This window comes from Pelodiscus sinensis, chromosome 7, assembly GCF_049634645.1.
Source record: "Pelodiscus sinensis isolate JC-2024 chromosome 7, ASM4963464v1, whole genome shotgun sequence".
In the NCBI taxonomy this organism is placed as follows: domain Eukaryota; kingdom Metazoa; phylum Chordata; order Testudines; family Trionychidae; genus Pelodiscus; species Pelodiscus sinensis.
The window spans coordinates 29,567,770-29,582,599 of NC_134717.1; the positions used below are offsets into that span (position 1 = coordinate 29,567,770).

At 44.5% G+C, this 14,830-nt stretch overlaps 1 protein-coding gene across 4 annotated transcripts in view; it reads left to right on the forward strand.

Moving 5' to 3' along the window:
- Positions 1-14,830, forward strand: part of GALNT13 (polypeptide N-acetylgalactosaminyltransferase 13) — a 338,848-nt gene that overhangs the window by 299,414 nt on the left and 24,604 nt on the right. For all 4 annotated transcript variants that reach the window (XM_075933419.1, XM_075933416.1, XM_075933417.1 and 1 more), the window contains one exon: positions 691-825. In XM_075933419.1, the coding sequence (XP_075789534.1) occupies positions 691-825 (135 nt within the window). The remainder of the gene's footprint in view (positions 1-690; positions 826-14,830) is intronic.

Here is a 14,830-nt window from a genome sequence, read left to right on the forward strand (position 1 = left end):
TCTAGACTCTAGAATCCACAACTTTTTTCAATAACACTGCTACTTTTAGAATATTTCAATTAGGATAATCTAGTTATTTACCAAATATTCCCTGTACCTCCTTGACAAGTTTCTCGTACCCCCTGGGGGTACGCGTACCCCAGGTTGGAAACCCCCTGCCTTACATGATAATCTTTGGTACAGGAAATTGGGAAGTTGAGTGTTTAGGCTAAGAGCACCCAGTTTCTTCAAATGATGGGTGCTCTTAGCCTAAACATTGTTTAAAAAAAAAGATCTTGTGAAATGGTTTCTGAAATACCCATATCTATGGTGATGCATTATTACTTCATCTTTTTGTAGTGTTCTTTCAATGTAAAGACTTAAACACTTGTTTAACTCTATACTCTGAGTTGCACCTTTGATTCAAAATACTTGTGTGTATATATAGTTAAGCACATGTGAAAGTCTTCGATGGCTCAGGGCTTTTCACTCATTTTCTATTATACATTGATTTCTTAAAATCGTACAGCGAAGCTTATGCAAACTTCTATGAAACACACAACAACATTTTTCAGTCCTTCCCAACATCAGAGAAGGAACTGCTGAAAGGTCACTAACGTAAATCAAAATCATACCTTGTACAAGTCAGTAATCATTTGGAAAAGTATGTGTCCTTAACCCCCTGTAACTTTCATCATTTTATGTTTTCAGGTATTTTCCTTTACTGCTGATAAAGAGATCCGCACAGATGATTTATGCTTGGATGTTTCTAGACTCAATGGCCCTGTGATCATGTTGAAATGCCATCATATGAGAGGAAATCAGCTCTGGGAGTATGATGCTGAGGTATATAACGATTTAATAACTAGAGCAGAAAATTAGAGGTCCAATGTTTCATATCCATTGCTACCCATTTTAATTTCAGTTGTATTGTTTGGCATAGGTGTGTTATAAGTATACATTTGTCAGTTTTTGGTCACAAAGGATAATTTGTGAGTTTGATAGTGGCCAGTGGGAATAATTTACCATACTTTTATTGTGATGGGATTGTTTCCTACTAATTTAGGAATGCAGGGTGCTAAACTAAATACAATTGGTTGAAAAGTGTTCAGTTTTCAATTTTTCAGCCAAAACCACAAAAAAGATGAAAAATTACTGTAATTTTGGTAGAGTTATAGAACACAGTACAGGTTTTTGCTTTTTCAGAAATGTGCATTGAAAAGTTAAATATTTAAAAATACAGTAAAAATTTCGAAATGCTACTGTTTTTTCTACCAGGTCTTAAATGGCAGTTGCTTGGGTCTGGATTTTAACATCAGAAACACTGTGATAGGCAGCTTTCTTTACAGGACTCTGATCTTGGGGAGAGGGAATGCATCTTTAAGCAATGAGCAGAGCAGTCCCATTGTAGGCAACAGATTAAGAAATTTTGGGCCTCTTCAATTCATATTGAAGTTTGCTGGAGTTGAAATGAGTTGGAACCTTGTAGAAAGTGTTAGGCACCTCACAGGATCAGTCCCACAATGTAAATGAAATACTTGATTGGCTCAGTTCTGTGAAGTGCTGAGTACCCTCAAAACAGTGGGAGTTGAGGAACCTCAACACTTGCACAGTCAGTCCTTAGAGTTACTTTTTTCCACCATAGGTTTGGTATACTTGTTGTAAATTCAGGCTGCTTGTTGTAAAAAGTTTGATCTAACACTCATCTGTGCAATTTAAGAGACTGCAAATTGCAAATAGTCATTTATATTTGGATCAATTGCTCTTGTTAGGCAATAGATTTACACAGTGCTACAAGCAACTGACTGTTTCCAAAATCATCTCATTCCCCAAACTGTTAAGAATGCTTTAACTCTCATTATATACAAAATACAAAGCATAGATTTGTAAAACTTAGTGGAACAGGGCTAGCTTGGTTTTGATTTTCCAGAAATGCAGCTCAACTCTCAAAAGTTTGATTACTTGGGGCATTTACTTTAAATGTCAGCTATTCAGGCTATTGAATTGAGGTATTTCAGGCTCATGAGACCAGCTCAAATGGCCTTTCTATCATTAACTTTAATTGTTTTATTTTTAAAAAGGAGCTCTCTGCCCATTAATGAATCTGAAGCTAGAAAGAGCAAGACCACTGGGGAATTTTCTGATATAACTTCCTGATGCTCATGGTGACCTATTTTATCAAGTTATGTGTCTCTTTTTCATATGCAAAAGCAGTCAGACCTAATTTATCCAAGCCAACTGGTGTACTGAAAAAATGTGTTTGCAATCTGTGCACATATTTTAATTCCAAGCACGCTGGATCTTTAGTAAATTCTTCATAGCTGTTTAAATTATCTAAGACCAGAGGCCCACAAATGAATGCTACTTGGATACAAACTTCAGGTGTGTACTATAAGTGTGCAGGGTCCAAAACCTGCTCACTACTGGGTGAGTGCTGCACGTAAGAGTCTGAATCAGCAGAGAATGTGTGCCAGGGGCTTCGGGACTCCTGAGCATACTATGCAATAACAGCAGCGCTCTAGAAAAAAGAATGGGGGTGAAGCCAGTGGGTCTGCATGCATCTCAGATCTAAATAAGTACTAACTTGCTGTAAAAGAAGAAGAGTGGACAGTGTCCCCTGCTTAGCAGCCAGGCACTTGTGTTTTCCCTGGAACTTACTTTTAGTATGTTCCTATTATCGGAACATCTCTTGAGAGCACATTACTTATAGTAGGAAATCCTGACCCTATTGAAGAATCCCAAGCACTGCTACAGACTGGGGACTGACTGGCTGAGCAGCAATTTTTCAGAAAAGGATCTGTGGATTACAGTGGATGAGAAGCTGGATGAATCAACAGTGTGCCCTTGTTGCCAAGAAGGCTAATGGCATATTGGGCTGCATTAGCAGGAGCATTGCCAGCAGATCTAGGGACGTGATTATTCCCCTCTGTTTGGCACTGGTGAGGCCACATCTGGAGTATTGTGTCCGGTTTTGGCTTCAATCACCTAAAGGGGGTTCCAAAGAGGATGGACCCAGGCTATTCTCAGAGGTGACAGAATAAGAAGCAATGGTCTCAAATTGCAGTGGGGGAGTACTAGGTTGGATATTAGGAAAAACTAACTGGAGGGTGATGAATCACTAGAATGGGTTGTCTTGGGGAAAGGGGGGGTATATGGAATCTCCATCCATAGAGAGGTTTTTAAGACTAGGCTTGATAAAACTCTGGCTGGAATAATTTAGTTGGGCTTGGTCCTGGGTTGGACTAGACAACTTCCTGAGGTCTCTTCTAACTCTAATCTTTTATGATTCTAAGTCACCTCCTATTGATTTTGCTGAGGTACATATAGTGCCTAGCATTCATATTGATAATCCACTGTGCCATGGATGTTTCTAAGTATATCCTCCCTCACTTCAGTTCTCATTTTGGATTTTATTTCAAAATATTTTTCCCAAATCAAACTCAGAGAGGCATTATTGTTAATAAATATAGAATCCTCCCCTTCCTGAATAGCTTGGCTTAAAATAAGCTTCCACAAAGATAATGGCCTTAATCCTGATCCTCTTACTAGTATGAATTGCCTGCAGTAGCTGATTTAACAGGATACTCAGTGATACATTTCTGTAGATCTGAGATCAGAATCTGGTTCTTAATCTGATTAGCTAGAGTCAAGGGAGCATTGCCTGTGGCTTTCTTCTGAGCCTTAACAAATGCCAAATTGGATTTTTTTTTAGTAAGTCTAAAAAAAATATTGTGTTTATAACACCTATACAATTGTTTGGAAAACTACTTTAATTCTATTAATGATTAGATATGTAAATTCTCTAGCACATTCTCTATCTATGGCTTTCCTTCTACAAACCATACCATCACTTTCCTTTTAATATGCTATCTTTTCTATTTAGAGGGATCCAACATAAAACATAACATTTAGCATAATGGAAGAATTTATAAGCCAGTTATAAAAACAAAATCAACCATTAGATGGCGCTAATAAAAAAGAAATAGTCACTGTGCTTCATGTTCAGTTTTATATGAGAATTCTGTGAACATTGCTCTGTTTTGCCATCTGTTTTCACATGAAAAACACAAGCAGTTACATTAAGTAGAGAAATAGAATTTTTGCATGCTTTATTCATGGACTTTATTTTATAGAACACACTGTAATATCTGTCAGGTTATGTGATTCTTTGCAACACTGAGCATAGTTCTCTTCTCAGTCACCTCTGCCTTATGGGAATGGGTTTGGTACATTTTAAAGTTAAAATCTTCTCCCCATCCTTGATATCTGTGGAAGGATTGGGCCACCTGTTACTACCTGTTGCATTCCATGTGCTTATTAAAGAAATATTATTAAACAATTTTGCATGACTTTATGCTACAAGCTGGAAAAAAGTAACTATGCTCGGTGTTATGTCCTGAGCCAATGGTCAATTATTTCATCAACATTAGGGGTTATCTATATATCATCTTAGTGGGTAGTTTGATGTTTTGCAAAACATCCTTACTACACATTTTCCAAAAACTGTACTTCCAAACCTACAGAGATTATATGTAGTATCTATTATTTGTTTGTGGTAATGCAAAAAGAAAGCGTTTAACATATCCTTGAGGATAAAATTGATATCTAAACAAAGCTCCGTGGAGAACATATGTCTCTTATAAATCATCGGTGCAAAAACTTCAGAGAAGGATTACATGTTAGGCCCCAATTCTTGGATGTATATGTGTGGTTGGCATCTGAAAGGCTCATAGTATGTGTGGTTGGCATCTGAGAGGCTCATAGCTCAAGAGTTAGGCTGACCGCTTGCTAAAGAAGCATAATTGTCAGCTATTACTTCGCTTGTCTTCAATGTTCCCTCTAACTTTTTCCATATATGTGTGGAATACATTTTGTTGTGTGCTCTGAGGCATGTGAGGATGCGCACCACTTCATGGCACTCTGCTAATCTGTGGGGTGGCATTTCATAGAATACTAGGACTGGAAGGGACCTCGAGAGGTCATCGAGTCCAGTCCCCTGCCCTCATGACAGGACCAAGTACTGTGTAGACCATCCCTGATAGACATTTATCTAACCTACTCTTAAATATCTCCACAGATGGAGATTCCACAACCTCCCTGGGCTGGGATTTGAATCTCTCCTGGGTGGTTGCTCAAGCACATAGCTTACAGAGATGCATTTTACATTGTACAGCTTACAGCCATCCATTTTATGCACAGATGTCTAAGAAACTCTTATTCTGCATGTACAGACACTCATTTTTTCTTCAACTGTTCCTCTTCCCCTTCCTTTTGGCACATAGTTACCACATTTTCCCTCAGGGTAACCTTACCCTAGTGAAATTTCCCTGTAGGTAACTGTCAACATACTATCTGGATTTATATATATATTTTCCTTGTTGCATGTATGTTTTCAGCAGCACTAGAGTGTGACTGCAAGACAGCCCACATGAAAGAAGCACCATAAATGCTTGTCAGGTCTCATACTAAAGATACACATGGATGTGATCCATGCTTTCATGTCAATTTCTAGTCAGTGTTTCATACCTAGAGTGGTCCCCCTACTCCAAACTAGCCTCATAGTCCTTAAAGTGGGCATAAAAGGTATTGAAGAAGCCTAAAAAGAACTGAACAGTATTCCCACACAGCTGTCCTTATCTGTGTTGGTCTCACTCAGTAGACCAAACAGCTGTTATACTCTGTTATAGCTTTCTGATAGATACTTTGAAATGATGAGCCGACCTACATGCTGGGGTCAAGAGGCAGAGCCAAATCTTGAGAGACACTGGAGTTTTGTTATGGACTTTTGTGGTGCTCAGCACCATGTACCCAACAGATCTTATACTGAAGGTCAGATCAAAAGCCTCAGCAAGGACTGATTATATGCCTTGAATGCTTCCATCAAACTTCTTGAGACCTCAGCTACCATAACCCATCACTAGGCCACTTTTTCATCCAGAGCACTGCTAAATTGTACTAGGAAAGCATTATTAATACACCTGGTCCCACTGTAGGTAAGTGGTGAGTAGGTTCTAGTTCAAATTCTTGGCAGCAGCACCTCACTTGAATAGTGAGATGCCCCCGGCTCTTGTCCTCAGGATTGGTGATGTGGTGGTGAAGAGACGATTTCTCCCTAGGGTACAGGGCAGCTGGAGAGTCTTTTGAACTTGTCGTGTACCCATGCTGCTGCAATAGCTTTGCTGTGCTATGCACAGTGGATCTTCCCCTCAGTTTCCTTGTCAGTGTAAACGGCTCCTGAGGAGAAGTGAGCTCTAAGCCAATGAAGGACGACTCATTCCCCCACCCCTGCTTGGAAGAGCAGACTAGCACAGATTCAGCTGCAAAGAAAACCTCCATGCCTGCGGGAAGATTTGCACTTATAATCAGTCATGCACAGAGCTCACATGGAGTTCAGCAATGTGGATTCTTTATCTGCCTGTGTCTAAATCCCAGCTTTTTGGCATCAGCGGCTCTAAGCCAGTGCTTAGCTCATTTAGAATGTCTTCTCCAAAGCAGGTGATGTCAAAATCACCTACCTCCCTAAATCATGGCCCAGCCGTACCTGGGTATTGGAGAAAGTGAGAAATAATCAGGGACAGTCCCATATTTCAACCCTCCTGTAGGTGTCCCTACTTTTTAAAAAATGGTCTAATTGTCCCTGTTTCTCCCCTCCCATCAGTACTGGTGGGGCCTACTGCTGGCCAGATCCTTGTTCTCCAGCTGCAAAAGAGGGATGGTGGGTTTGGTGACTGTTGATTTGCAAGGCTGGTGGTTGGGCAAACCTGCAGCATGCAGGGCCAACCACTCCCTCTCCTGGTCCATCAGTGCAGTCCCATCTGCATGCCAGCTCCTGGCCCACAGGCTCTCGCCCCACCTTACCCCCATTTCCAGCCAGCACTGGCTGATTACTGATGAGTGTGGGTTGGCAGAGGCTGGTTATGCATTGCCTCTGCTGCTTACCCATCAGCCCTATATTTGCTTCCCCTTTCACTGTCTTCTCCTTGTCGTATTCCTTCATCTTCTCATCCCTGCTGCTCCTCCATATCAAACCCCCTTCTCCCAGCAAAGTGTGTCCTGCTCCCAGTGCTGTGTGGAGAAACAGCTCCTGGTCAGATCATTCCGCTCACCAACAGCCTGGCTGGCAGGCTGCTTCCTTCCCCCATTGCCTCTGGCTGGGCTGCCACCCAGGGAAAGCACAAGACCCTCTGGCCCAGGACGTTGGTCAGGAGGAGTCAAGTCCTGCATGTGCCAAAGCCCCACACAGCACTGGGCATGGGGAAGCATCTCTGCCCCTCATGGGTATGTCTATGCTACAGCATTATTTTGAAATAAGCTATTTCATAATAGTTAATTCGAAATAGCTTATTTTGAAATAACGTGTCTACACTCAAAATGCATTTCGAAATAGCGCATCCACACTGAGTGGACACTGAATCGCATTTCAGGCCGGATGGAACCAGGTCTGACAGGGCATCAGGTCAGGATTTACTTTGTGTGGCTCCTGCCTGAGCCTATCTGAGGCCTGTGCTTAAAGGCACCCCCGCTGGACAGCCGGTTCTCAGGTTTCCGTGCTTGCTTGCCTACCTCTGTCTTGGGACACCACAGCACTCTGCAGCATGGAGCCAGAGCTGCCCCTAGGCACTCTGGTGCTTCTCTTGGATGCGTTGCTGCGAGCCTCGCTGCACTTTCTGCAGTCTGCCATCCGGGAGGTCTATTGGGGGGCTGTCAGTATCCAGGAGGCCCTGTGGGAGAGCTTCCACCTTGAGGAGCACTAACAGTCTCCCTGGTCTGCCCCACTGGGGGATTGTGCTTCATTCCTCCCTCACGTCCTTCCACTTACCCCCCCAACCCCCCCCCTGCAATTCCTCTTCCTGATGTAAAATATAATACACATTTTTTCATAACACAAACTGTCTTTATTTAACAAAACTCGGGGGAGGGGGGAGGAATGAAACTCTGGTGAGAATGGGAAAAGGAGGCGGGAGAGGAAGGAGAGAGAGTGGGAGAGGGGAGGGGGAAACCTGGGAGGAAGGAGCTGGAAGGGGGAAGCAAGGGGAAGAAGTGGGAGGGGAAGCTCAGGGTTGGGAGTCTCGCTGGACCAACTTGATTTTCATTCAGACCTGCTCCTGGGCTCACCTGTGGCCTTTGGTGGCCAGGCTGGCAGCTATCATGCCATAGACGGCCGCGTTCCTCCATCTAGTGCGGAGATCATGGACGTTGGGGGCATCTCCCTCAAATCTGAATAAGGTCCATGATCTCCACCCTGGACCAGGAAAGTGCCCTCCTTCTCCAGGCTCTGGCAGGCTCCTGGGAGCCGTCAGAATGCTCCTGGGGAGCGGTGGAGGGCTGGCTGCCAGTGGCTTGCTGACTCATGTTTTAGGGCCACTGGGTATGGGGCAGTGACTGCAGTCTACCCCTTTAAGGGTTCCAGGGAGAGGGGGAAGGAGAGGAGTGTTCTTGGTTGAGGCTGGAGTTGCCACCACGGCACCCTGGGAAGGCTGTAGGCCCCTATTTCGAAATAAGTGTCTACACAGCACTTATTTCGAAATAGCTATTTCGAATTTGGCGTTATTCCTTGTAGAATGAGGTTTACCAACTTTGAAATAAGCGCTCCACTATTTCAAATTTATTTTGAAATAGCGGTTTGGCTGTGTAGATGCTAGGAAAGTTATTTCGAAATAACTTTGCTGTGTAGACATACCCCATCTGAGCTCTGCAGTGGTGGGGAGCAAACTATTTCCAGCCTCTTTGCACCCCAACCCCACATGCTCCACAGCAGCCCCACAGACAAGGGCATAGCAGCCTATTCACGCTGCTCCCACCCTAGGTCCTGCCCCCAGGTATGTGGAACTTCTCTGCCCCCTAGGCCTCTCCTGCTGAGCCACCTCTCTGGCTAGGTTCCCTGGAGCTCCTGCTTCAGCTTCTCTGAGCCTCTGAGCACAATGCATCCTTAGGGCTTAACCCTTTCCTGCCTGCATTTTAGACAGGGGAAAGAGGTGGCTGGGTTATGTCAGTGGCCAGCAGCAGCTTGGAGATGTTAACTGCCTTTTGACACTGGAGGCAGGAAGAGACAAGCTACTTCCAGCCACAGAGGAGCGGGGAGTGCTCTTCAGTGGGTGGGCTAGGTGATCCCTAGCCCCCCCCCCCAAGCCTTCTTGCAGCTGGAATCAGCTCCCATCCCTTCTCTCCCACACAGTGCAAAGGCTGCTACTATCTATTCTCTGGTGTGAACCCTGACGGAAGTGTGTGTGTGTGGGGGGGGGGGGGGTGCTGTGACCCTGTACAGCCCACATGTTTCCCCCAGAAGCCACAGCACCAGGTACCAGAAGAATCCAGTCCATCCTGGGGTCCCAGCCAAGCATGGACCGTGGTGAGCACTGGGCAGGGAGGGTTGGGTCAGGTTGGTCAGTCACCCCCATCCCTGTGTGGGGGAGGAGTACAGGACTGTGTGTCACCTCTCCCCATGCAAACTTTACAAATAAGAAGGTAAATAAAAAGACTTCAGTATTTCTTTTTAATATGGGCTCAGTTAACCTGATGTTAATTTGAACATGGGTCGTGCATGGTTATGTTTGATTGACATTCAAGTCACTTGAATATGAGTAATTTTACCAGTTGTCCTGTATTCAGCATAGGGAAATATGGTCACCATAAGACTTTTTAAATGAAAGACCGACAAAGACTCCAGGGCAAAAATCATACATCTCTTAAAGTTGACGATCCTTTCAAGTCCAGTGGTTGCATTCATTTAATTGATTATCAGTTAGTAGCTATGGTGGTTTAAACCCACGCTGCTGGAATCAAGAGCTTGCATGAGAATTTCTCTTTTTTTTTTTTTTTTTCCAAAAGTAAGTTTCTAGCCATTATGGATGGCAAGAAAAGCATGAAATTGTGAAGTGCAGGCAGCCTAAAGACTCAGAAATAAAAAGACCATATAAATGCTATGGTTTTTAAGATTTTTTTGGGTCCTGACTCATGATTTTTGAGTGCTTGATTTTGATTACACTGCTTGGGGTTGATTAAACTGGAAGAATGGGAAAGCTGATAATAATGAATATAAATCAGAAATTAGGAATTTCTGATAATGAAGTCAAGGAACATCAAGATAAATCTGTGGGCAGCAGAGCTAAGAGCAGTAAGAAAGAGGGTCTTTACAAAATTATTGGGGAACAAAAAGAATCATGGCAATGATATTGATTCAAGATGTGTTTACTGGATGGAAATGTTAGAGTTGCCCATAAAAAGAGGCATTATTTTTCACACATCAGTTGAGAGGCAAAGATTTAAATTGTCTTGAAACAGGCTACTCTGCCCAAAATTACAAATAAGTGAATAGCTTGAGTGAATGCTTGAATCACTGGTAAATACATTGTTAAACGTTTTTAATTTAGCTCAAGAGGCAGTTAGTTCTTGGGATGATAGCATTATTGCAATAAAATGTCATTAAGAAATTTTCCTTACATGTGAGCGATATCATCTCTTGATATTTTAAAAATATGGCTCCACCGCGCTTCATTAAGGCGGGCTGCTGTCATGTGTACTGCCTCTCCATAGTGCGATCACTTCACACTGAGTGTACAGGAGAAAGTAGAACAAGGTGACACTCAAAGAACCCCACAAGTATGACACAATAGAGTGTCTCCACTTAAGTGAGATGGAAGACAAGGCATAGCTGGGTGTTGCAGGTCAGGAGCTAAGCTGTATGAGCCATCTTGCACAGCACTGACCCTCACTTCAGCACTACAAGACTATCACTTTCATGAGCCCTCAGTTCACTCCCAAGCTCTTTAAAGTGCAATAGGTGTCACGAACTAAAGATAAGAAGTGTTAGCTCTGAATGGAATTAAAGTAGATTTTGGTTGGGAAAACACTGAGCCCCTGCAACTGGCAGAGACAGTAGGACATATACTGAAGTCCTGTTCTAGTCCTTACTCGGTAACCATCCCTACTCACTTGTGCCTGAGTAAGAAGTGAGCAGGACTTCAGGCCCTTGCAAGTTTGGAGCCATGGCACTCAGCATCTGTCAGTGATGAACAGCCTGTCTTCTGGGGCCACTTGTTTCCCTCGGGTTTTACTTTTTCACCTCGAGGGCTCTGGGAACCCCCAGGAGAGCAGATAGAAGCTGGGCTGGCTGATCCTAGGAGACTACATCGTGTACAATGGCTGTCCTCTCCCACAAGTACAGACAGGGCAGCCCAGAAGTGGAGAAAAGGAAGAGAAGCTGAGACCAATAACCTGTTATTGCTCCTCTTTCTCTACCTCAGCCCAAGCTAGACATTAGTGTGTTGCTGTGTCTGCATTGGCAGGTGTCCAGTAAGCTACCGGCTGCCCTCCTGAACACAGTGTTCCAGCATAGCTAAGGTTTCCACATGCCCACCCAACAAGGTTGCCAACTGTCTAATCACACAAACCAAAGATCTTTGCCATGCCCCTTCTCTGCCCTTTCCCTGAGGCCATACTCTTGCCCCACCCCTTCTCTAAGGCCCCACCACCATTCAGTCTACTTCCTCTCCCTCTGTCATTGGTTCTTCCCCACCCTCACTCACATCCACCAGGCTGGGGCAGGGAGTGCAAGGGTTGGGCCCTGCGAGAAAGTTTGGGTTCTATCTCTGAGTTGGGGCAGAGGATGGAGAATGAGTGAGCAGTGCTTATAGTGGATGGCTACTAAAAGTGACTGGCAAATTCCTCTGGCAGGAACTCCTAGGTGGGGGAGCCAGGTGGTTTCCATGTGGTGGTTTCCTGCAGGTACTGCTCCCATTGGCCACAGTTACTAGCCAATGGGAACTGCAGAGCCAGCACTTGGGAGGGGCCTTCTCCCGCAGGGCCACAAGGACATGGTGCTGGCCACTTCCAAGAGTGCACAAAGCCTGCCTTAGCTCTCAGATGGACTTCCACCTCCCAACACATACACCATGTATCACCTTTATACCCTCAGTCATTGGATTCTAGAGAGAAACCAAAACTGTTTTTTTAACTGAATGACACCTGCCTGAAGTTTAGTGGTTTAAAAAAACACATATAACAGACAAGAGATAGGACTGAACCCTGGCCTGTGAGATTTACAAACCAATACTTATTTGCCCTTAAAAAAAGTGCTGGATTAGAAGCGACAGACCAGGCAAGGTCACCATCTGTTGGACGGCCCTGACTTAGGAATTTATCTTTTCTTGTAGCTTACTAAGCCTTTCCTTTCTGCCAGCCCTAGGAAATCAGTCTTTTGTCTGAAGCGTGCATATGTGTGTGTTAAGAAGTGATCAAGAAGGTGCTAAAGTCCCTATGACACATACACATCTCACGATGCAAATAGGGGCATATTTGGAATTCTAAAAACTTCCTAATTCCTTTAAAAATCTGGCCCTATAAGCTTTAGCAGGTAAAGTGCCTGCCATCAAGCTTATGACTCACTGGGCAGGCTACCAAGTAACTGCTACTGGATGGTTAATCACATCACTTCAGTTAAGCCATTGAGTGGGGCCAATTAACATGTTTTATAGCATGTATTAGAGCCTAGCAAACCTCAGTAGCACAAAGTGATCATTAATAATGGATGCTGAATTGGTGGACGTGTTTTGTACACAGGTTGCAATACTTGACCTGGTATGCACACCTTTTGAGGAGAAAAGACACATAAATCTGAGTTTAAATACTGTCTTACAGAGGAGACCAAAGGTAATTGTGACTGAGGATCTATCAAATATTCACCAGTGGACAGGATTTTTCCACTGATGAGAACTACAAAAAGGCCAGTTGTTAAAAACTGAAAAATGATAGCTCAGTGCTCTAGCCAAGGAGTCTGCTGTAGCTCCAGTGTGCCTTTGATAAATATAGCACTGACATGAAGGGTTACCACTGCAGTTACAAAGATTATTTTCACATTATGTATCTAAGTGAATGGTCAAAAGTGATTTAGACAGGTCTTTTCTTGTCGCTAAGAGCCTCGATGTTGTTTTTGTTCATTGACTCAAAAAACAAAAACAAAGCAGCTTCCAAATAGGGTCAAAAGAAACAAATAACCCACTGGAAGACCAGGTGATTGCACTCGCAGGCCATCCACCTCAGGTGGCATTTTATTTTGTTTGAAGCTGTTTCCGTTCCCTGTTGTGACGCAATTGTGATGTTTATTACCACCCTCTTGTGCTTGGAATGAAATCCTCATGGCTGTGAAAAACACAGACCTGGCATGGTTCCAGTGGAAATGTAGACTAGATACTGTCTGGGCTAGAGACAAATGCCACCTTAGCTCATTCATTGGAAGAGTGAAGAGGGAGGTGGGATGGGCTTATAGCAGGGGGCAATAATTTTTGATGGGGGGGGCACTCCAATAATTTGGTAAGTTGTCAAGGGCCACATTTTTCTATGATATTAATGGAGGAGGTGCAGGGTCTGGGACAGAAGTTGGGTACAGGAGATAGCTCAGGGTGTGGGTTTGGGGTGCAGGAAGGGGTATGGGATCTGGGAGGTAGCTTGGGTGAAAGAAGGGGTTGTGACTTGGGGCAGAGGATTGGGATGCAGACAGGAGTGCACTGTTGGGGGGGGTTGGGTGCAGGCAAGGAGGTCGACAGGACTGCTTGGCCCCATGGTAGGGTAGGAGGGGGCCTGACTCCACGTTCCTGGAAGGGGAGTAGCCATAGGTGGAAGAGGTGGGTTGAGGTGGGGCTGGGCAGCCAGCCATCAGCATCACCCAGAGTGTGCTGTGCTAAGCCCCCCTTCCCAGGCAACCCTTAGAGCGCATTTCCCAGTGGTCAGCAGTGAGTTAAAGGACCCTGGGCTCCAGCCACCAGTCCCTTTTGGATCACTGGGCCCTGGGATAATTGTTCCCTTCCTATCCCCACCCCTCTCAGCAGGCCTGGGTGTAGGAGAGGATTCTGACATGGGGAAGGGTTGCAGAGAGTTTGGGTTGTGACCTGGGGCAGGAGGGGCTGTGACCTGGGAATTGCTTTCCTTAGGCAGCTCCTGGCAAGCAGCTCAGTGGAACTCTCAGGCCAGCACCCTGCCTGCTACACGACCCCCCCACACACACACCCTGCCTGCTACACGACCCCCACACACACACACACTGCTGAAAGTGGCCACCTGCTTGAGCCAATGTGTGCGTCTCTGCACAGCCCGTCCCTTGGGGGCGGGGTGCTCAGCATGCCGCACAAGCCTGCAAATATGACCTAGGCAATTCCCATTGGCTGGAAACCAGCCAATGGGATTTGTGAGGATTGTGCTGAGGGTGGAAGCAGGGCATGGAAATCCCTACCCCAAAAAGATGCGCCACACAAAGACACAGACGCTGGCCCTAGCAGCCAGCCACTTTGATCAGTGTATGGGGGGTGTGGTAGGCAAAGTGACCCACATTGATCGGGACATTGGTGACCCAGAGTATCATGTAAGGCTGGATATGAGTGTGTGACAGGCTGGATCTGGTCCATGAGCCATATTTTGCCTGCCTCTGGGTTATAAGCAGCGAGGTCATAAATTGCGTGCATGTACTTGCCCATAAGAATGGATGCATGACAGTACCAGTCTGTGGACACTATACTGAACATGTCATGTAGGCTGGTACTGGTTAGGACTGGGAATTCGGACACCTGTATGCAAATATATCTAAAAAATACAATCTTTTATTTAAGCTGAGTGACTTTCCCAGAAAATCATCCTCACTGAGCATCATCACTTTAGCTTATCCCAGCTGATATTCTTATGGATAAAAGCAGTGCATGTAAATAAGGTTTCCTATAAAAACAGAACAAAAGTACAACATTAAATCTTTTCTTTGGTGGTTTAAATAATTCCTACCCTGCATAAGTGATCGTAGAGATGCTGTTCAATTTTAAGGGAGCATCATTCCAAATTAGGGGAATTTGATGCTACTGAAAACAACAAT